Below are 15,435 nucleotides of genomic sequence, written 5' to 3'. Positions count from 1 at the left end.
CACCTTCCAAGCGCTCACTGTCTGTGGTGGAGGGAGGACCCCTTGTCACACAGCAAAGAGCAAGTCGGAAGGACAGAGGGCCACAGGGAGTAGGGTGTGGGGAGAAGGTGATCTTGGGACCCTGCTGGGAGGAGGGAAAGGAGGGATCGGTGGGAAGCTGCGGCGCTGTTCACACACACACACTCACACACACACACACACACACACAGACACACACACAGACACACACACACACACACACGATGGCTGTCGTAGCGCGCTTTGGCCAGCAGGGGGCGGGGCAGCCCGTCCATCACGCCAAGCGCACCCCAGGCTCCCTGGCGCTCCCCTGCTCTGCTGCAGACCAGCCCTGGCTGAGCTCCCTGTCCGGCCCGGGGAGGTACCGGCATCAGAAGGAGCTCTGAGCTCGGAGGACTGGGCCCTGGTGATGCCACTAATTCTCTGGGAAACCTTAAGAGAATCAACGAGACTCCTCGTGCCTCAGTTTCCTCACCGTGAAAGGGGATAGTGACAACCGCTTCACAAGGATTTTGTGGAAATCAGATTAGATCAGTGGTAAAATAGATAGCTAGTGGGAAGCAGCCGAATAGCACAGGGAGATCAGCTCGGTGCTTTGTGACCACCTAGAGGGGTGGGATAGGGAGGGTGGGAGGGAGGGAGAGGCAAGAGGGAAGAAATATGGGGACATATGTATATGTATAACTGATTCACTTTGTTATAAAGCAGAAACTACTAACACACCATTGTAAAGCAATTATACTCCAATAGAGATGTTTAAAAAAATGAAAAACAAAACAGAACAGAAAGAAAAACCAAAAACACTGATGTCTGGTTCCCACCCCACTGGGATCATTTCATTGGTCTGGGTCTGGTGTGGGCATTGGCATCTTCTCACACCGCCCAGGTGATTCTAAGGTGAAGGTAAGTTTGGGAATTCCAGAGTTAGATACTCAGGTGACCAGGCTTTGGAAACTCTAAGTTGAAAGTTTGTTTTTAACTCATTCTCCTAAGGTCCCTTTTTTTACTACCTTATTTTCATAAAATTCAAATTCCATCTTCTCTTTTTATCTTCATAGCTACTGCATAACCTCTCGAAATGGAAAATGTAGATTTTCCTAACAATCTGAACTCAAATTACTCAACTATGCACTCCTACCACCTATGATGTAAATAAACCTGTGATGTAAAGACACATGAAATCATTAGTTAGCCTGAGCTGAGGGCTTGTTTCCTAGGCCAGATAGTTGTGAAATACCAGTTCTCTTCCCAGGAAGGTGAGTATAAGAACAAAAACCGGGGTAAAGAAGTGGTTCCAGGTCATTGTTCCAGGTTAGTCACCAGCTCCAGGCCCCAGGAATGGCTCAGAACTCTCCATATTTTATCTTGGACAACCCTGCTGCTGAGGAAGATGACAGACTCCAGTGGGAAGGAGAGACTTCAAGGAATGAAAAGGGACCTGGGCCAGGAAGAGGGTCTGATGGAGGAGAAGGCATGGAACAGGGAGTGAATGAACTTCACATCCTGAATTTCCCCCTCCTTCCCCTGCTCAAAAATAAACAAATGAGGGGCTTCCCTGGTGGCGCAGTGGTTGGGAGTCCGCCTGCCGAGGCAGGGGACACGGGTTCGTGCCCCGGTCCGGGAAGATCCCACATGCTGCGGAGTGGCTGGGCCCGTGAGCCATGGCCGCTGAGCCAGCGCGTCCAGAACCTGTGCTCCGCAACGGGAGAGGCCACAACAGTGAGAGGCCCGCGTACCGCAAAAAAACAAAAAAACAAAAAACAAAAAAAACAAAAACAAATGAGACCTAATGAAACTTAAAAGCTTTTGCAAAGCAAAGATAACTACCAACAAGACAAAAAGACAACCCTCAGAATGTGAGAAAATATTTGCAAATGAAACAACAGACAAAGGATTATTTCCAAAATATACAAACAGCCCATGGAGCTCAATATCAAAAAAACAAACAGTCCAGTTAAAAAATGGGCAGAAGACCTAAATAGACATTTCACCAAGGAAGACATACAGATGGCCAAAAGGCACATGAAAAGATGCTCAACATCACTAATTATTAGAGAAAGGCAAATCAAAACTACAATGAGGTATCACCTCATGCTGGTCAGAATGGCCATTATCAAAATATCTAGAAAAAATAAAGGCTGGAAAGGGTGTGGCGAAGAGGGAACCCTCCTGCACTGTTGGTGGGAATGTAAATTGATACAGCCACTATGGAGAACAGTATGGAGGTTCCTTAAAAAACTACAAATAGAACTACCATATGACCCAGCAATCCCACTACTGGGCATATACCCTGAGAAAACCATAATTCAAAAAGAGACATGTACCACAATGTTCATTGCAGCACTATTTACCAGTCAGGACATGGAACCAACCTAAATGTCCATTGACAGATGAATGGATAAAGAAGATGTGGCACATATATACAATGGAATATTACTCAGCCATAAAAAGAAACGAAATTGGGTCATTTGTAGAGACGTGGATGAATCTAGAGACTGTCATACAGAGTGAAGTAAGTCAGAAAGAGAAAAACAAATATTGTATATTAACGCATATACGTGGAACCTAGAAAGATGGTACAGATGAACCAGTTTGTAGGGCAGAAACTGAGACACAGATGTAGAGAACAAACGTATGGACATCAAGGGGGGAAAGCAGCGGGGGGTGGGGGTGTGATGAATTGGGAGATTGGGATTGACATGAATACACTAACATGTATAAAATGGATAACTAATAAGAACCTGCTGTATAGAAAAATAAATAAAATAAAATTCATGAGCAGTCAAAAAAAAAAAAAGGCACTAATCCCATTCCTGAGGGCAGAGCCCTCATGACCTAATCATCTCCCAAAGACCCCCCACCTCCTAATACCATCACCTTGGAGGTTAGGATTTCAACATATGGATTTTGGGGGGACACAAATATTCAGGTTAATAATAGTAGCAATAGTTGTAGGTAGTGGTAGCCTGACCTTGGTAGTGGTAGGTAGTTTGACCCAGCATTACTGTCTAGCCCATTATTTGGTATTCCATGGAGGAAGGTATCCCAGGCCTGGGTGGATATACTGTAGTCTCTCAGTAAAGTTATAGAGCCCTGCTGTGTCCTGCTGAAAACACAGACCTGGATCTTCTTACTTCCATTCTACTTGGTCCTCCCATCAGCAAGGCTCCATTGGACCAGACCAGAAAGTCATTCCAATTCTAGGTTCAACATCCAAGAGCGTGATTAAAACTTTTGTCCCTGTAATCCAAGGGTTCTCAGCCTCGGCACTATTGACATTTTGGGTGGGATAAATTTTTGTCATGGCGGCCGTCCTGTGCATTGGAGGATGTTTACCAGCATCCCTGGCCTCTACCCATTCGATGCCATTAGCACCCCCCTGCTCCCAGTTATAACAACAGAAAATGTCTCCAAGCATTGCCCAATGTCCGCAGGGGGAAAATTGTCCCCAGTAGAGGACCACTGCTGTGACTCCTTGACATCCCATAATATTTAGAACTCTTTTGGATGCAAGCAACATAAACCCAACTAAAGTAAAAATAGGAGGGGGGATTTCTTGGCTCAGGCAACTGGGAAGTATGAGGGGTGCTGGTTTGGAGCACAGCTGAATTCCTGCCTCAGATAATGTTGCCAGGTCTCTCTCTGTCTTTCTCTCTCTCTTTTTCCCTTTCTTTCTTTGCCTCTGCTTGGCCTCATTCTCAGGCAGACTATTTCCTCACAGTGGAAATGTAGCAATTGAAGTTTCACATCCCACTGACCAATCAACACAGCCAGAAAGAGCTTTCTTCTCAATAGCTGCAGCAGTCTCAGGGAGGATTCTGATTGGCCCAGCCTCAGTCATGTGCTCATTTCTAGGCCAATCAGCATGGCCAGGATGATGAACTTCTTTGATTGGCTAAACCTGTGTCTGTGTGTCCATCCTGGAGAATAGGGTCAGCCCCATCAGTAAAGCTACATAGGATGAGAAGGATGAGCACCCTGAGAAAGAGGTGCTCCGCTACCCAAGGAAGGGAGAGGGGAGAACCACACAGCCAGACATCAATGTCCACCATGTCCTTGAGCTGGCTTCCTCACCATTTTTCCAATAGTCTCTTGAACTGATCTCTCTCCCCTGACTTAGATGAAGTTCCTCTAGCTGTTCAGTGGAATCACTCTCTGCTAGTAGCATGTCTTCACAACCACTCTGCACCCTGCACATCCTTCTCTATAATCTTTCCCTCCCATCATGCCCCTGTTACTCATGGTCTTAGCATGCAACCCAAGCTCTGTCTTTATTCAGGCAATTTCTTCCTCTCAAAAACAATCATTTATAAAAGTTGATTTGCACAAACCATATGCAGTCTAGCTCTTGTAGTAGAAAAAAAAAAAACTCCATAAAACTACTCACAGTGATAAGATCTGGGGTCTAGTGCTAACTTGCAGGGAAAGTTGCATCTTCTCCGGACACCTTGAGGATCTTGTCTGAAAACTGGGTGATTGAACAAGTAAAAGAGGTGGCTCCTCTTTCTTTTTTCCAAAGAGAGAAAAGCTATTCCTCACAGAGCCTAACTCTAATTCTCTACTTACAGAAATCCAAACTGCATCTGAACTACCCGAGGAAAAGTGTACCCTAGCAGAGGAGCAGACCTTGAAAGTGGACTGTCCCATCACCCACGACACGGACTCCAACAGCCGGAAGGCTTGGCAGAGTCTGAAAGGTAAAGGGGAGGTCCAGACGCTGGCAATCACAGAGAGAGTCTCGGGGGAGTTTAGTCAAGTCCAGGTGGGGAGGTACTTCCTAAAAGACGTCCCCAGTGACAGCATGCTGCTCTCACTGTGGTACATGTGGTACATGTCTCTTTTCGAGTGGAGGACACAGGACTGTACCGATGTGTGATCTACCAGCCTCCCAAGGACCCCATCATCCTGTTCTACCCTGTCCACCTGGTGGACCAAGAGTGAGTAACCTGGGGGTGGGGGGTTGAGGGTGGGGAGAGCCAGGACGGGTGGGGGTGGAGCAGTGGTGGTAGCACGAACGGGGCTGTGGCTCAGGATTCCTAGACGCCTGTGCTCCCCCAGAAGCTCCTTGTCTCTCATTTGAGGCCCTTGAGAGACATTTGGTCCAACAGTAAGAAGGGGCTTCTTTGTATGGGATTCTTCTTGGGGAGTAGAGCCTAACGTGCTATGCTGTTGTAGGAAGTGGGTGAAAGGTGAGCGGTGGACTTAGGACAATTTAGTCTCATTCTTCAGGTCTTCATGCAGTAGTCAATTCCTTGGGAAGCCTCTGTGAGTCCCCTCCCCCTCCTAAGGATGCATCTGAGGACCCTCCTGTGTGCTTCCAAAGCAGTTCTCCCCAGACCTTACTGTGGGCATGAATCACCTGGGGATCTTATTTCAAATGCAGACCCCGATGCAATAGGTCTTGGGTGGGACCTAGATTCTGCATTTCTGATCTCTTTGATAGACAGCACTATTTCACTGGATTAAGTAGTGGCCAGTTTCCTTATCTGTCTCCCCTATTCATATCTGAGATCCTTGAGGGCAAGACCTGAGCCTTGTTCGGCTCTATATCCCTAGCAACTAATGAAGTGCCTGGCACACAGTAGGGCCTCCGTACATGTTGATCGGATGAATTAAGGAAAGCAGATTAGAGGGAGGCAGGTTCAAATTCCTAGCACCTGTGGAATTCTAAGCCGAAGGAAGACAAGATACATATACAATATATTAATAAAGATAACTTGTAAAGCAATATGCCACAGGTACAGGTGAGTGCAAGGCAGAGAGAATGGTATAAAGTAATCGGAATTATTCTTGAAGAAGGTGGGGGCATATGGATTGGTGAAGAATAGTAGGCAAGTGCATTTCTAAGGACATGAATAGCTTGGAAATTCCTTCCTTGTTCCCTATCCCCCTCCCTCCGTCTTTCCCACTCTTCTTCCCTTCTTCCCTCTCTCCTTCTCTCCCTCTCTTCCTTCTTTCCTTTTCATTGTCTCTGACCCAGACAGATGCCACACTATTTCTTTAATTTTAGCAAAAGGAAACCTTGCTTCATGAATGGCCATGTTCATTTCCCTCCTGAGTTCCATTTACCCTACCACTCATCCATCCATTTGTCCAACCACCCAATGTGCCTTCTTACAGATCCTTCGGGTACCCCTGCCTCAGGTGAGAATCCTACCCAGAACTTTGCTCAGATTCCCACCCTTCCTCCTATCACCACCGAGTACTGAAGCAAACTCCATCCCAGCCCCAGGACTGTGACCCAACCCCTCCCCATGTCAGCTACCAGCGTCTCCTCTCCTGGCCTCGAAGTCAGCCCCCCACAAATGTGACAGATGTACCAGGTATGGTTTCCAGGTCTCTGGGCCCCTGGTTTGATTGCCAGTCCATGTGCTGAGAGTGAGGGATGGGAAGGGTGCAGCAAGGCAGGGGTGGACCTGAGTCACCTCAGCTGGGCGGACCTTCCCAGGGGAGGAAGGAGGCCGGGCTGGAGTGAGGAGGCGACGGTGAGGCTGCCACTCTCCCCATGGTTCCCCTCTGCTTTGTTTCTTGCACGCCAGAGGAGTAAGAGAGGAAAATGGCATCTTTGCTGAATTCCAGTGGCTCAGCCAACCCCTGATGGTGTAGTGGAAAAAGAGATCCTGGATTCTAATGTCAGTCAGACCGAGTGAAAGTGTAACTCTGGGCCAGTCAGGAGCCCTCTCTGGCTTCAGTTTCCTTGTCTCTGCAGTAGGGTGGGGTGGAGCTCGAAAAACCAGAGCTGGAAGTGACAATCTAGCCAAACAGCTCTGAGCAGCTGCTACATGTTAAGATTTCCTGGACTGTTAGCTTTGGCTTTTTTTTTTTTTTTTTTCAATACTGATGCATGTGACCTACTGCAGACCAACAGAATTAGAATTTCTGGAGGTGGGGCTGGTCTTAGTATTTTTTCTGAGATCTTCAGGAGACATTTTTAATGTGCAGCAAAGCTAAGAATCACTACCTTTGCATGCACACCCCTCCATACAGCTTATTATTAAATGTTGATTTATGTTAGAACATATTTATCATTAAATATTGAATGAACAGAGAAAGAAATATTCTTCCATAGTCCCACTAATCTATCATGTCTTTTTTCTCCATCTTCTAGTTTTTATTCATGCTTATACATATTTTAACATAGCAATAATTCTAATTATACACATTTTCATTATTTTTCTGTGCTAAAACTGTTCTCCAATGTTGCTACCTAGTCTTTGTAATCAGAATTTCAGCATACTTTTTTATCAATAGAAAGCCATGTATAATCATTTGCCTTAGACATTAGATTATTTTAGACATTGAGATTATTTTCATTTTTTGTAGCACTGATAACTCTGAGATGAACATATATTTGCGGATGTCTTTTTCTTTTTTCTTTTTAAAAATATTTATTTATTTATTTTGGCTGCACCGTGTCTTCGTTGCGACATGTGGGATCTTTAGTTGCAGCACGTGGGATCTTTAGTTGCGGTATGAGGACTTCTCAGCTGCAGTATGCAAACTCTTTGTTGCGGCAAGCATGCAGGATCTAGTTCCCTGACCAGGGATCGAATCCGGGTCCCCTGCATTGGGAGCTCGGAGTCTTACCCACTGGACCACCAGGGAAGCCCCCTCTTTTTCTTCTTTTAAATTGTTTATTCAAAAGAAATTCCCTTAAGAGAATTTGAACATTTATATTGGTCTGTATACATATTGCCAAATGGTTTTCCAAAGATTGGAAACAATTTGCAGTGGGATCCCTAACGCATAAGGGAAGCAGCATCACTGCAGGCTTGTCTACAGGGATTTGGTATTTAAAAAATATACCTGTCAAAATAGATGTGAGCTTGGGACCTGCTTTAATCTCTCTATTACTGTGGACTCTGAGCTCCATAGCGTAGAGGCAGCACCCTTTCCTCCTTATGTTGTGCCTAAGTGCCTGCTACCTAGAAGGTGCTCATTAAATCTTGAAAATAAATGATCTAGTGAGAGTCAATGTTTTTCTTTTTTCACTAATTTTCCAGCATGTAAATTGAGAGCGCAAACCTTCGCCCACATTCCTACTAAAGGCTGCATCTCCTTCATCTATTTATCTGTTAATTAACAGGAACCATTCTATGAGTCATATTCCAGTCAGGGAAGCAGAAGCCACTGAGCTGTTTGAAAAAGAGAGAATTTAGCGGAGGGAGCCGTTGGTCCAGGTGATGGAAGAGCTGAGACACCAATCAGGGGATGGAGGGTGTGGTGCCCCTGAGGAAGCCACTGTCTCCCTGTCTTAGGAGGGTTCTGCTGAGGCAGGCCATGGGGAAATTCTTGTGCAAATGGTTTAGGAAGTAATCTCAGGTAAAGCCATTCGGGAAGTGGGACCGGGGAGGGAAGGAAACCTAGCAAACGGTGTCATAACCAAGGTGAGTCATACAGGAAGAACCTTTGTTCAGTCCTGCAGGGGGTTCTGGGGACCACGGGAGTTGTCTGTATGTGGGGGGCTGGGGAGCTGGAGTGTTTGTACTCCCAGAACTCAGTGAGGGGCCATCCCAGAGGCACAGGAATTCCCAGGCACTGTGGCTGGGGTAGAGGTGGGATGGGGTGGGATGGAGTGCGGGTGTCTGGCCACCTGCGTGCAACCTCAGAAAGGGATGCATTTCTGGCCCTCGAGAGTGGACACGTTCTAGGAGCTCTGTGCAAGAAAATGTTCAAGGGCTGGGAGGGGATAAGGCAGGGCACCGGCAGGAGAGACTTGGAGAGGATGGAGTTAGCGGGGCTGGGACCTTCAGGCAGCAGGGCTGGAACCGGGCACAGGCTGGCAACGCAGAGGGCACAGCTGCAAGCTTGAGGGTCCAGAGAGGCGCTGCCTTCCAGGCCGTGCCCCAGTCCCCAGCCACCGCTGCCAGCGGCTGAACTTGGCTGGGCTGCCTCAGACATCTAGTTCCCGGAGATGCAAGGCAATGCCGCAGGCTGGGGGTGGATTTTAGTGCAAAAGGACCTTTGCTGCTTTCTATCGCCATTCTGTCATTTCTCCCTTTGCTGGTTTGCACATTCAGTTTTAAGTTTTGCATAGGCAAATGTGTTGATTTTTGAATTATTTTGTGTTGATATTTTGAATTGCTTTTATTCCTTAATTGTGCTTGATTCTATTTCCTGGTTACTTCTCTATTTTTTCCACTTATTTTAATCTTAATCCATGGAGGGGGGGTGTTACTTTACTTTATGGTACAAATTATAGAACAAATGCCTTTTTCTTCATCTTGTTATCCAGATACCACAAGACTATTTACTAGATAATTCTTGCTTACTTACTGGGCTACCAATTTCCTTAGATGCTAAATTCTTAGATACCCTTAGATCTATATCTGGACTTCTACTTGTTGCCCGGCTGCCGATTTCTCTTTTGGACCCTGTGTCTCTATAGATTAATTGTGCTCGAACCTATTTCCACATCTGCTGAGTCTAGATAGGCCAAGTTTCCTCACTCATTTGCATCTCTTTCTTATGGTACCTACTGACGTTTACCCAGGACTTTTAGAATCATGTTGCTAAAGTCTATAAAAATTCATGATGGGATTTTTCTCAGTTTATAGATGAGGAAACTGAGGCCAAAGAGGTGAGGTGACTCTCCCAGGAAGTAGGTCCTGATGCTGAGAATGGAAACCAGGTTTCCTTGCTCTGGGAGCCCTCACTCTCTCTGCTGCATCACAGCAGGAAGGAGCCTCGTCAGCCTGCCCTTTCTCCCTGATGCCTCTCTGGACATGGACCCTATGCTCTCTACTAAGTATATTTCTCATCAGTAGTTTTAAGCAATGGAACAAGCTAAATGCACAGGACAATCCCAGTTAGTATGGGGAAAGGAAGGATGAGAGCAGATGAACTAAGGGGCGTGAAGGACTTTTGCAAACGCTCAAGTGTGCAACAGCATGTGTGCCAACAGCAGCACTGAATCTCCTCTCTTCCCCAGGGCCCCTGGGACCAGCACTGTCATTCCCGTGGCACGTGGACTCCTGAGTAAGAGCCTGGTCTTCATTGCTCTGTTTGCTGTCACGCAGAGGTCATTTGCATCCTAGGCGCTGGAACCCACGAGAATGAACTCTGACCTCCATCCACGTCCATCTGGCAGTTGTGTCCAAAGAGGAGTGTGAGGGGCAGCGGATGGGGTAGGGGGTCAATGACATGAATTGAAGCTGTAGCACAGGTACTTTCTAAGGCTCAGGATCCCACCTTCTTGGCCCCGCTAACTCCCCTCACTTCACTGATAACCTTGGGTGTGTGCTTTGCCCCCTCACAAAAGAAGCTACTGCCCCAAACGTGCCATTCCACCAGCAGCTCAGGGTGTGCATTAAATACACTGTCCAGTGCTTTTCACTGTCAATGTCTCATGGGGGTCGTGAGGCACAGGGGGCACAGCTGCTCACTCTGCCCTGGTCCTTGCCCTGGACCACAATATTTTGGCCTGAATTGGACAGAATTCCCACTAGAGAGCATCCTGTTCGCCCGACTGCCAGGGCCGTCCTCTCCTCTACAATCAGATGTTTACGTTTCTCCCCTTAATTTATGGCCCTTTCCAACGCTCCCAGAAAAGACTGTTGAAAACCACGGAACGAAGAGAAGATGAGATCCACGGTGAGGATTCCACATTTGGGAGGATGAGCTGGGATCCAGGGCACAGGACGGAAAAGAGGGTATCATCATTTGACTACTGCGTGCGTTTATTGTGTGCATCGTCAGGGATGCACTTTGCCACTGGATCCTCAGAACAGCCCCATGAAGGCAGAGAAGTGCGTGGCTGGAAGGAGACCACGTGAGAAGTAAATCTCCTCTTACTGGCAGGAACAAAAACTAGAGCTCCTTTACTGAAGACCACGCACCTAAAAGCCATATAGAATGGAATACCGGGAGCCTGCTCTATCTAAATGCTTCTTCCTTGTACCACACGAGGGGCAGGGATGGTGGGTGACCGGCTCTCACCAGTTAGGCTCCTGAAGGCTGTCCCCCATGTGCACTTTCCCCCTCCTCTCTCTCTGTTCCTTTAATTCCCCTTTCACTCCCAAGCTCTTCCATAAAATAGGCATCCAGGGCCACCAACAGATTTAAATCACTAGTTTCTGATTTTCTACCTCTTCTGACTCTAAAGGGGAAGGGGTCTCATTAGTGGGGAATAGATGATAGGTCCTTCCATTCCCATTCAGGAACGGCCAAGGCCAATATCATCCTAAATTCCCCAAGAGAAAACACACTCTATCACCCACAATCCACCTCGTGTTAGGAAAACACATTCTTACCATCAGGTTGCCCTTCCCCTACTCCTGTGAGCTAAGGTACAGTCTTCCCCTCCCTGGCCCCACTGCCATCATACGAGGACTTCCGCACCAACCTGGGGCCTGAACCCTCCAAGAGGATGGCACTGACCCCATACAGATTATCTCTGATCATCCAGCTGAGTCCATTAGAAGGTGATGAAGGGAATTCATGTCATCCTGGTGCCGTGGTGAGAGTCTTCTGAGAGGCACTGGATCCAGAAGCTGTTCTGCTCAGCACATCTATTGATATTTTCCTGGCCAAGAGAACCCAGCCACACGGAGGCTGTAAGTGCATGGCATGCAGTGTTTGCTTTCTCAGGTGGCTTGTTTGGGACCTGCATTTCAGCAGTTTCAGTGTTTCCTCTGTTTGTGAAGTTGACAAAAAAGGCTAGGGCAAGGGAGGAGCCACCGTTAAATGCTCTCTAGGAGAGGCAGCGCACTTTAGGGCAGTCTCTTTCAAACTGTAGTCCTTAGGCCACCCGCATCAGACACTCCTGGAGCATTTGTTTAAAATGCAGATGCCTGGGGTCCCCCCCGGCCAGACACCCACTGAATCATAGCACGGGCTGTCTCTTGGTGGTTCTCAAGCTTGTTTGGGAGATAGGGTTCTAAGGAGTCATCGTGCTCCTTTCCAAACACCACGACACATTTATATATTCATCCTGAGTTCACCAACTGCATGATTTGTGTGCTTGTGTGATTAATTTAATTATAGATGAAATAATACTTCAGTTCAATATATTAAACTCGCCTGAGGAATTACACACACTAAATTGGAAGGCAAATGGTTGTACTGGACGCTCTCCCACTCGCACCATCAGGCCCACTCTCCATCCTTTTCCTCCCTCGTCTGTTCCTGGGAACTGACCAGGCTCCCTTTCCCACCAGCTTCTGGCTGGGTTTGGCCAGTAGGCAGCAAGAAAGAAGGGCAGGGGATGGAAAGAGAATGAGGTCAGAGTTTTTATCCTCTGGGTTCCTTCTCCGTGGAGAGGCACGAGGGGCCCTCAAGGCCCCTTCAAGCCTTGCATCAAACAGCTGTTATCTTCAAGTTTGGGCAACTGCTCCGGTCCCTTGATTTTAGGCCACGGCAAGTAGTCACTCACCACTGCTCCAGCCCCAGGGTACTGCAGCCTCCCTTAGTGGTTTCCCCGAATTCTACCCGCACTTTCATTAAACACTTCTCAGTCACCTGTTTCAGAGAGCCACCTCTTTCTTGCTGGGACCTTGACCTACACAACAGTGTTATGTGGTTAATTACACAGGCCTGGAATTAAATAGGACCCAGGTTTGAATCTCAGCTCTGTCACGTCCTTGATGAATGTCTGATCTTGAGTAACTCAGTTACTCTTGCTAGGCCTCAGCCTGAAGATATTCCTCACTGCCTCAAAGGGCATAATAACCAGGGCTTCCCCGGTGGCGTGGTGGTTGAGAGTCTGCCTGCCGATGCAGGGGACATGGGTTCGTGCCCCGGTCCGGGAAGATCCCACATGCCGCGGAGCGGCTGGGCCCGTGAGCCATGGCCGCTGAGCCTGCATGTCCGGAGCCTGTGCTCCGCAACGGGAGAGGCCACAGCAGTGAGAGGCCCGTGTACCGCAAAAAAAAAAAAAAAGGGCATAATAACCAATACGAGTCATGATTCTTGATGCTACCAACTGAATCCAATCCTGGCTAGCAAAGGAGTTTAGAAAGATATTGGTAGCTCACAGAGTCGATGAGAAGGCTGAAGGACCCGTTTTAGAAAATGGCAGAAACCAAGTTATAACTTGAGACAGTCCAGTGGTGTTGCCGTTGTCACTGCCCCTGTACACTTGAAGCCACCAAGTACTTGCCACCATACTATTCCTGGACTCTCAGTGCTTCAAGTGCCTCTAAGTCACTTACAACTGGCCCTGCATCTTGTATCGCACCCCTAGGATCCAGAATCCTGGGCAGAATCATGCATTTGCCCATACTTAGGTCAAGTCACATGTCTGTACCATAGGTGCCAGGGAGAAGGGGCAGAAGAAGTATCTGCCTCCATGCTCAAGGGAAGGGGGCCTCGTGAGACCCACACACTGGGGCATATCCCCCAAACGGGAAAGCTATTGGGTGCTGGAGAGCCAAAAGATGACAAGTATTCATTACACAATCCCAAAGCGGACAGAATTAAACGAGATAACCTGCGTAAAGCACCTGGCACACAGTAGAACTTCAATCCATGGAGGTCACTCCTAGTGCTGTTATAATTGTGGTCTCCAAGCTCATGCCTAGACTAGGAGCTCAGGGAAGCACACACCTCAGACATAGGGAGAGCACCTGAGGAATGCTTTGGGGCCCACCTGACTCATACACAGCCTTTACAGGTATCCTCTGTTTGAACCACTTGCTTCAGAATCACCTGGGCTGCTTGTTGAAGTGCAGGCTCCTGGGCCCTCTCCAGACTTACCACATCAGTATGTCTGGGGTGGAGCCCAGGCACGTGTATGTTTGCTAAGCTCCCCGAGTGATTCAGCCACATGCCCATCCTTGAGAACTGTGGTGTGGCATAACATGAAAGATGGTGGGTCATCAGGAAGGCTTGACTCGGGCCTCAAAAGGCAAGTCACATCTGGGTGCACAGTGTCAGGCAGGCAGGGATAATGGTGGGAGGGGCTGTGGAATGCAGCGGTCAGTGGTCAATGATGAGAATGTCTTGGTGGCCTGAGGAAGTGAGTGGAGCAGAGGTGGGACATCAGATGGGGGGGTCTAGACTTGCTCCGGTGGAGAATGGGGAGCTACTGAGTGTTGCCCAGTTGGGCTGTGACAAAATGAAAGCAGGAAGGAAGATGTCACAAGGGCAGTGATCTCTCTTTTCTCCTTCTTCTTCTGCATTTTCCTGAGCTGCCCCCTCTCATCACATTTTCCTCAGGGTTTCTCAACTGCAAACTGACAACCAAGCCTCTCAGGGAAGATGGAAAACACCCAAGTGGGGCAACATCCTCCAGTAAATGGAAAAGGCACTGAAGCGACTGGCACACAGTGGGTCCAGGGAGCAGGATGGAGTGAGGGGAAGGGCTCTGGGGGTGGCCGTGGCTACCGCTGCTGCTCTAGGTCTCAGGTAAGGAGAGGCAGGGAGAGGGATGTAGATGGCCAAGGGGAGGTAACTACTAAGAGGGGTTTTCTCTCATTTCTTAAGGAGGGACTGGAATGAGATCAGGGTATGTACATGTTAGAGACAGGAAAGCAAGAAAGGAAGGTCATGAATGCGGACTGTGCTGGTTGACCCCGTCCCATCAGGGACTGGATGATGAAATAGAAGGTGGAGGTTCTTCTAGAGCATCTTGAGGTTGAGAAAATTATGTGAAGTCAAACAAACAATCTCTCCTCGCTGTGCTGATATCCTGGGAGATGTCAAGAAGTGTAAGGCAGTCTCCCCCTAAAGGAATCAGGCGCTAAGGCACAGGAGCATTAATAGAGGAAAAGGCAAATGACGACAAAAGGGTCAACCAGCAACGTGAAGGCAAAACTACGGTGGAAGTCACTCTAGCAAGCCACAGAGAGGGGATGTGGAAAGAAGGTAAGGGCAGACAGAGCTGGGTTCAAATCCTATCTCTGCCATTTTCTACCTATGTGACCTTAGGAAGTCCTCTCCTCTTTGAACTTCATTTTCGTCATTTGTAAAGAGTACCTACTCAGAAATATTCATTTGTAAATGGTACCTACTTCAGAGGGTGTCCTGAGAGTTTAAAAGCAGACTGATGTAAACTACTGGCTCAGGACTTACAGCACAGTCGGTGCCCAGTAAAAGTTATAGTGGATGGCGATGATGTACCCAGGTGTAGGGTGATCAGTGGTATTGAGGGTTGAGAGGAGAAAGAGATTAGTGCCAGCGGACCTGTTCAGGTAGACTCCCCGTGCTTTTCTTCTGTCTGTATCTGAATATGGTATTTAAGCCAGAGTTCTAAACTTCCTTGGGGAGCTCCTCATTTTACCCTGGGTATTTCCCACATATACATGAGGTATACACGTTTAAAAGCTTGTTTGCTTTTCTCTTATTCATCTTCTTTTATTACAGGGATCTCAGCTGAGAACTCAGAGGGTAGAGGGAAAATGATTTTTCCTCCCCTACATCTGTCAACCTCTAGCTTCCTTCCTCCACTGAGGTCTCTCCAACTTCAGGCAGCTTTTT

The 15,435-nt window shown here is 47.8% G+C and overlaps 1 protein-coding gene across 1 annotated transcript; it reads left to right on the top strand.

The window, feature by feature from the left end:
* Positions 1–242: 242 nt before the first annotated feature.
* Positions 243–5,635, top strand: TREM1 (triggering receptor expressed on myeloid cells 1). The gene is given in 3 exon segments (XM_033424349.2): positions 243–379; positions 4,504–4,837; positions 4,840–5,635. Coding segments are annotated over 3 exon segments (591 nt in total). The 3' UTR covers positions 4,960–5,635.
* Positions 5,636–15,435: the final 9,800 nt, after the last annotated feature.

This window comes from Orcinus orca, chromosome 10 (genome assembly GCF_937001465.1).
Source record: "Orcinus orca chromosome 10, mOrcOrc1.1, whole genome shotgun sequence".
Classification (NCBI taxonomy): domain Eukaryota; kingdom Metazoa; phylum Chordata; class Mammalia; order Artiodactyla; family Delphinidae; genus Orcinus; species Orcinus orca.
Note: the sequence above shows the minus strand (reverse complement) of the source record. Positions and strands in the feature narration are given on the sequence as shown.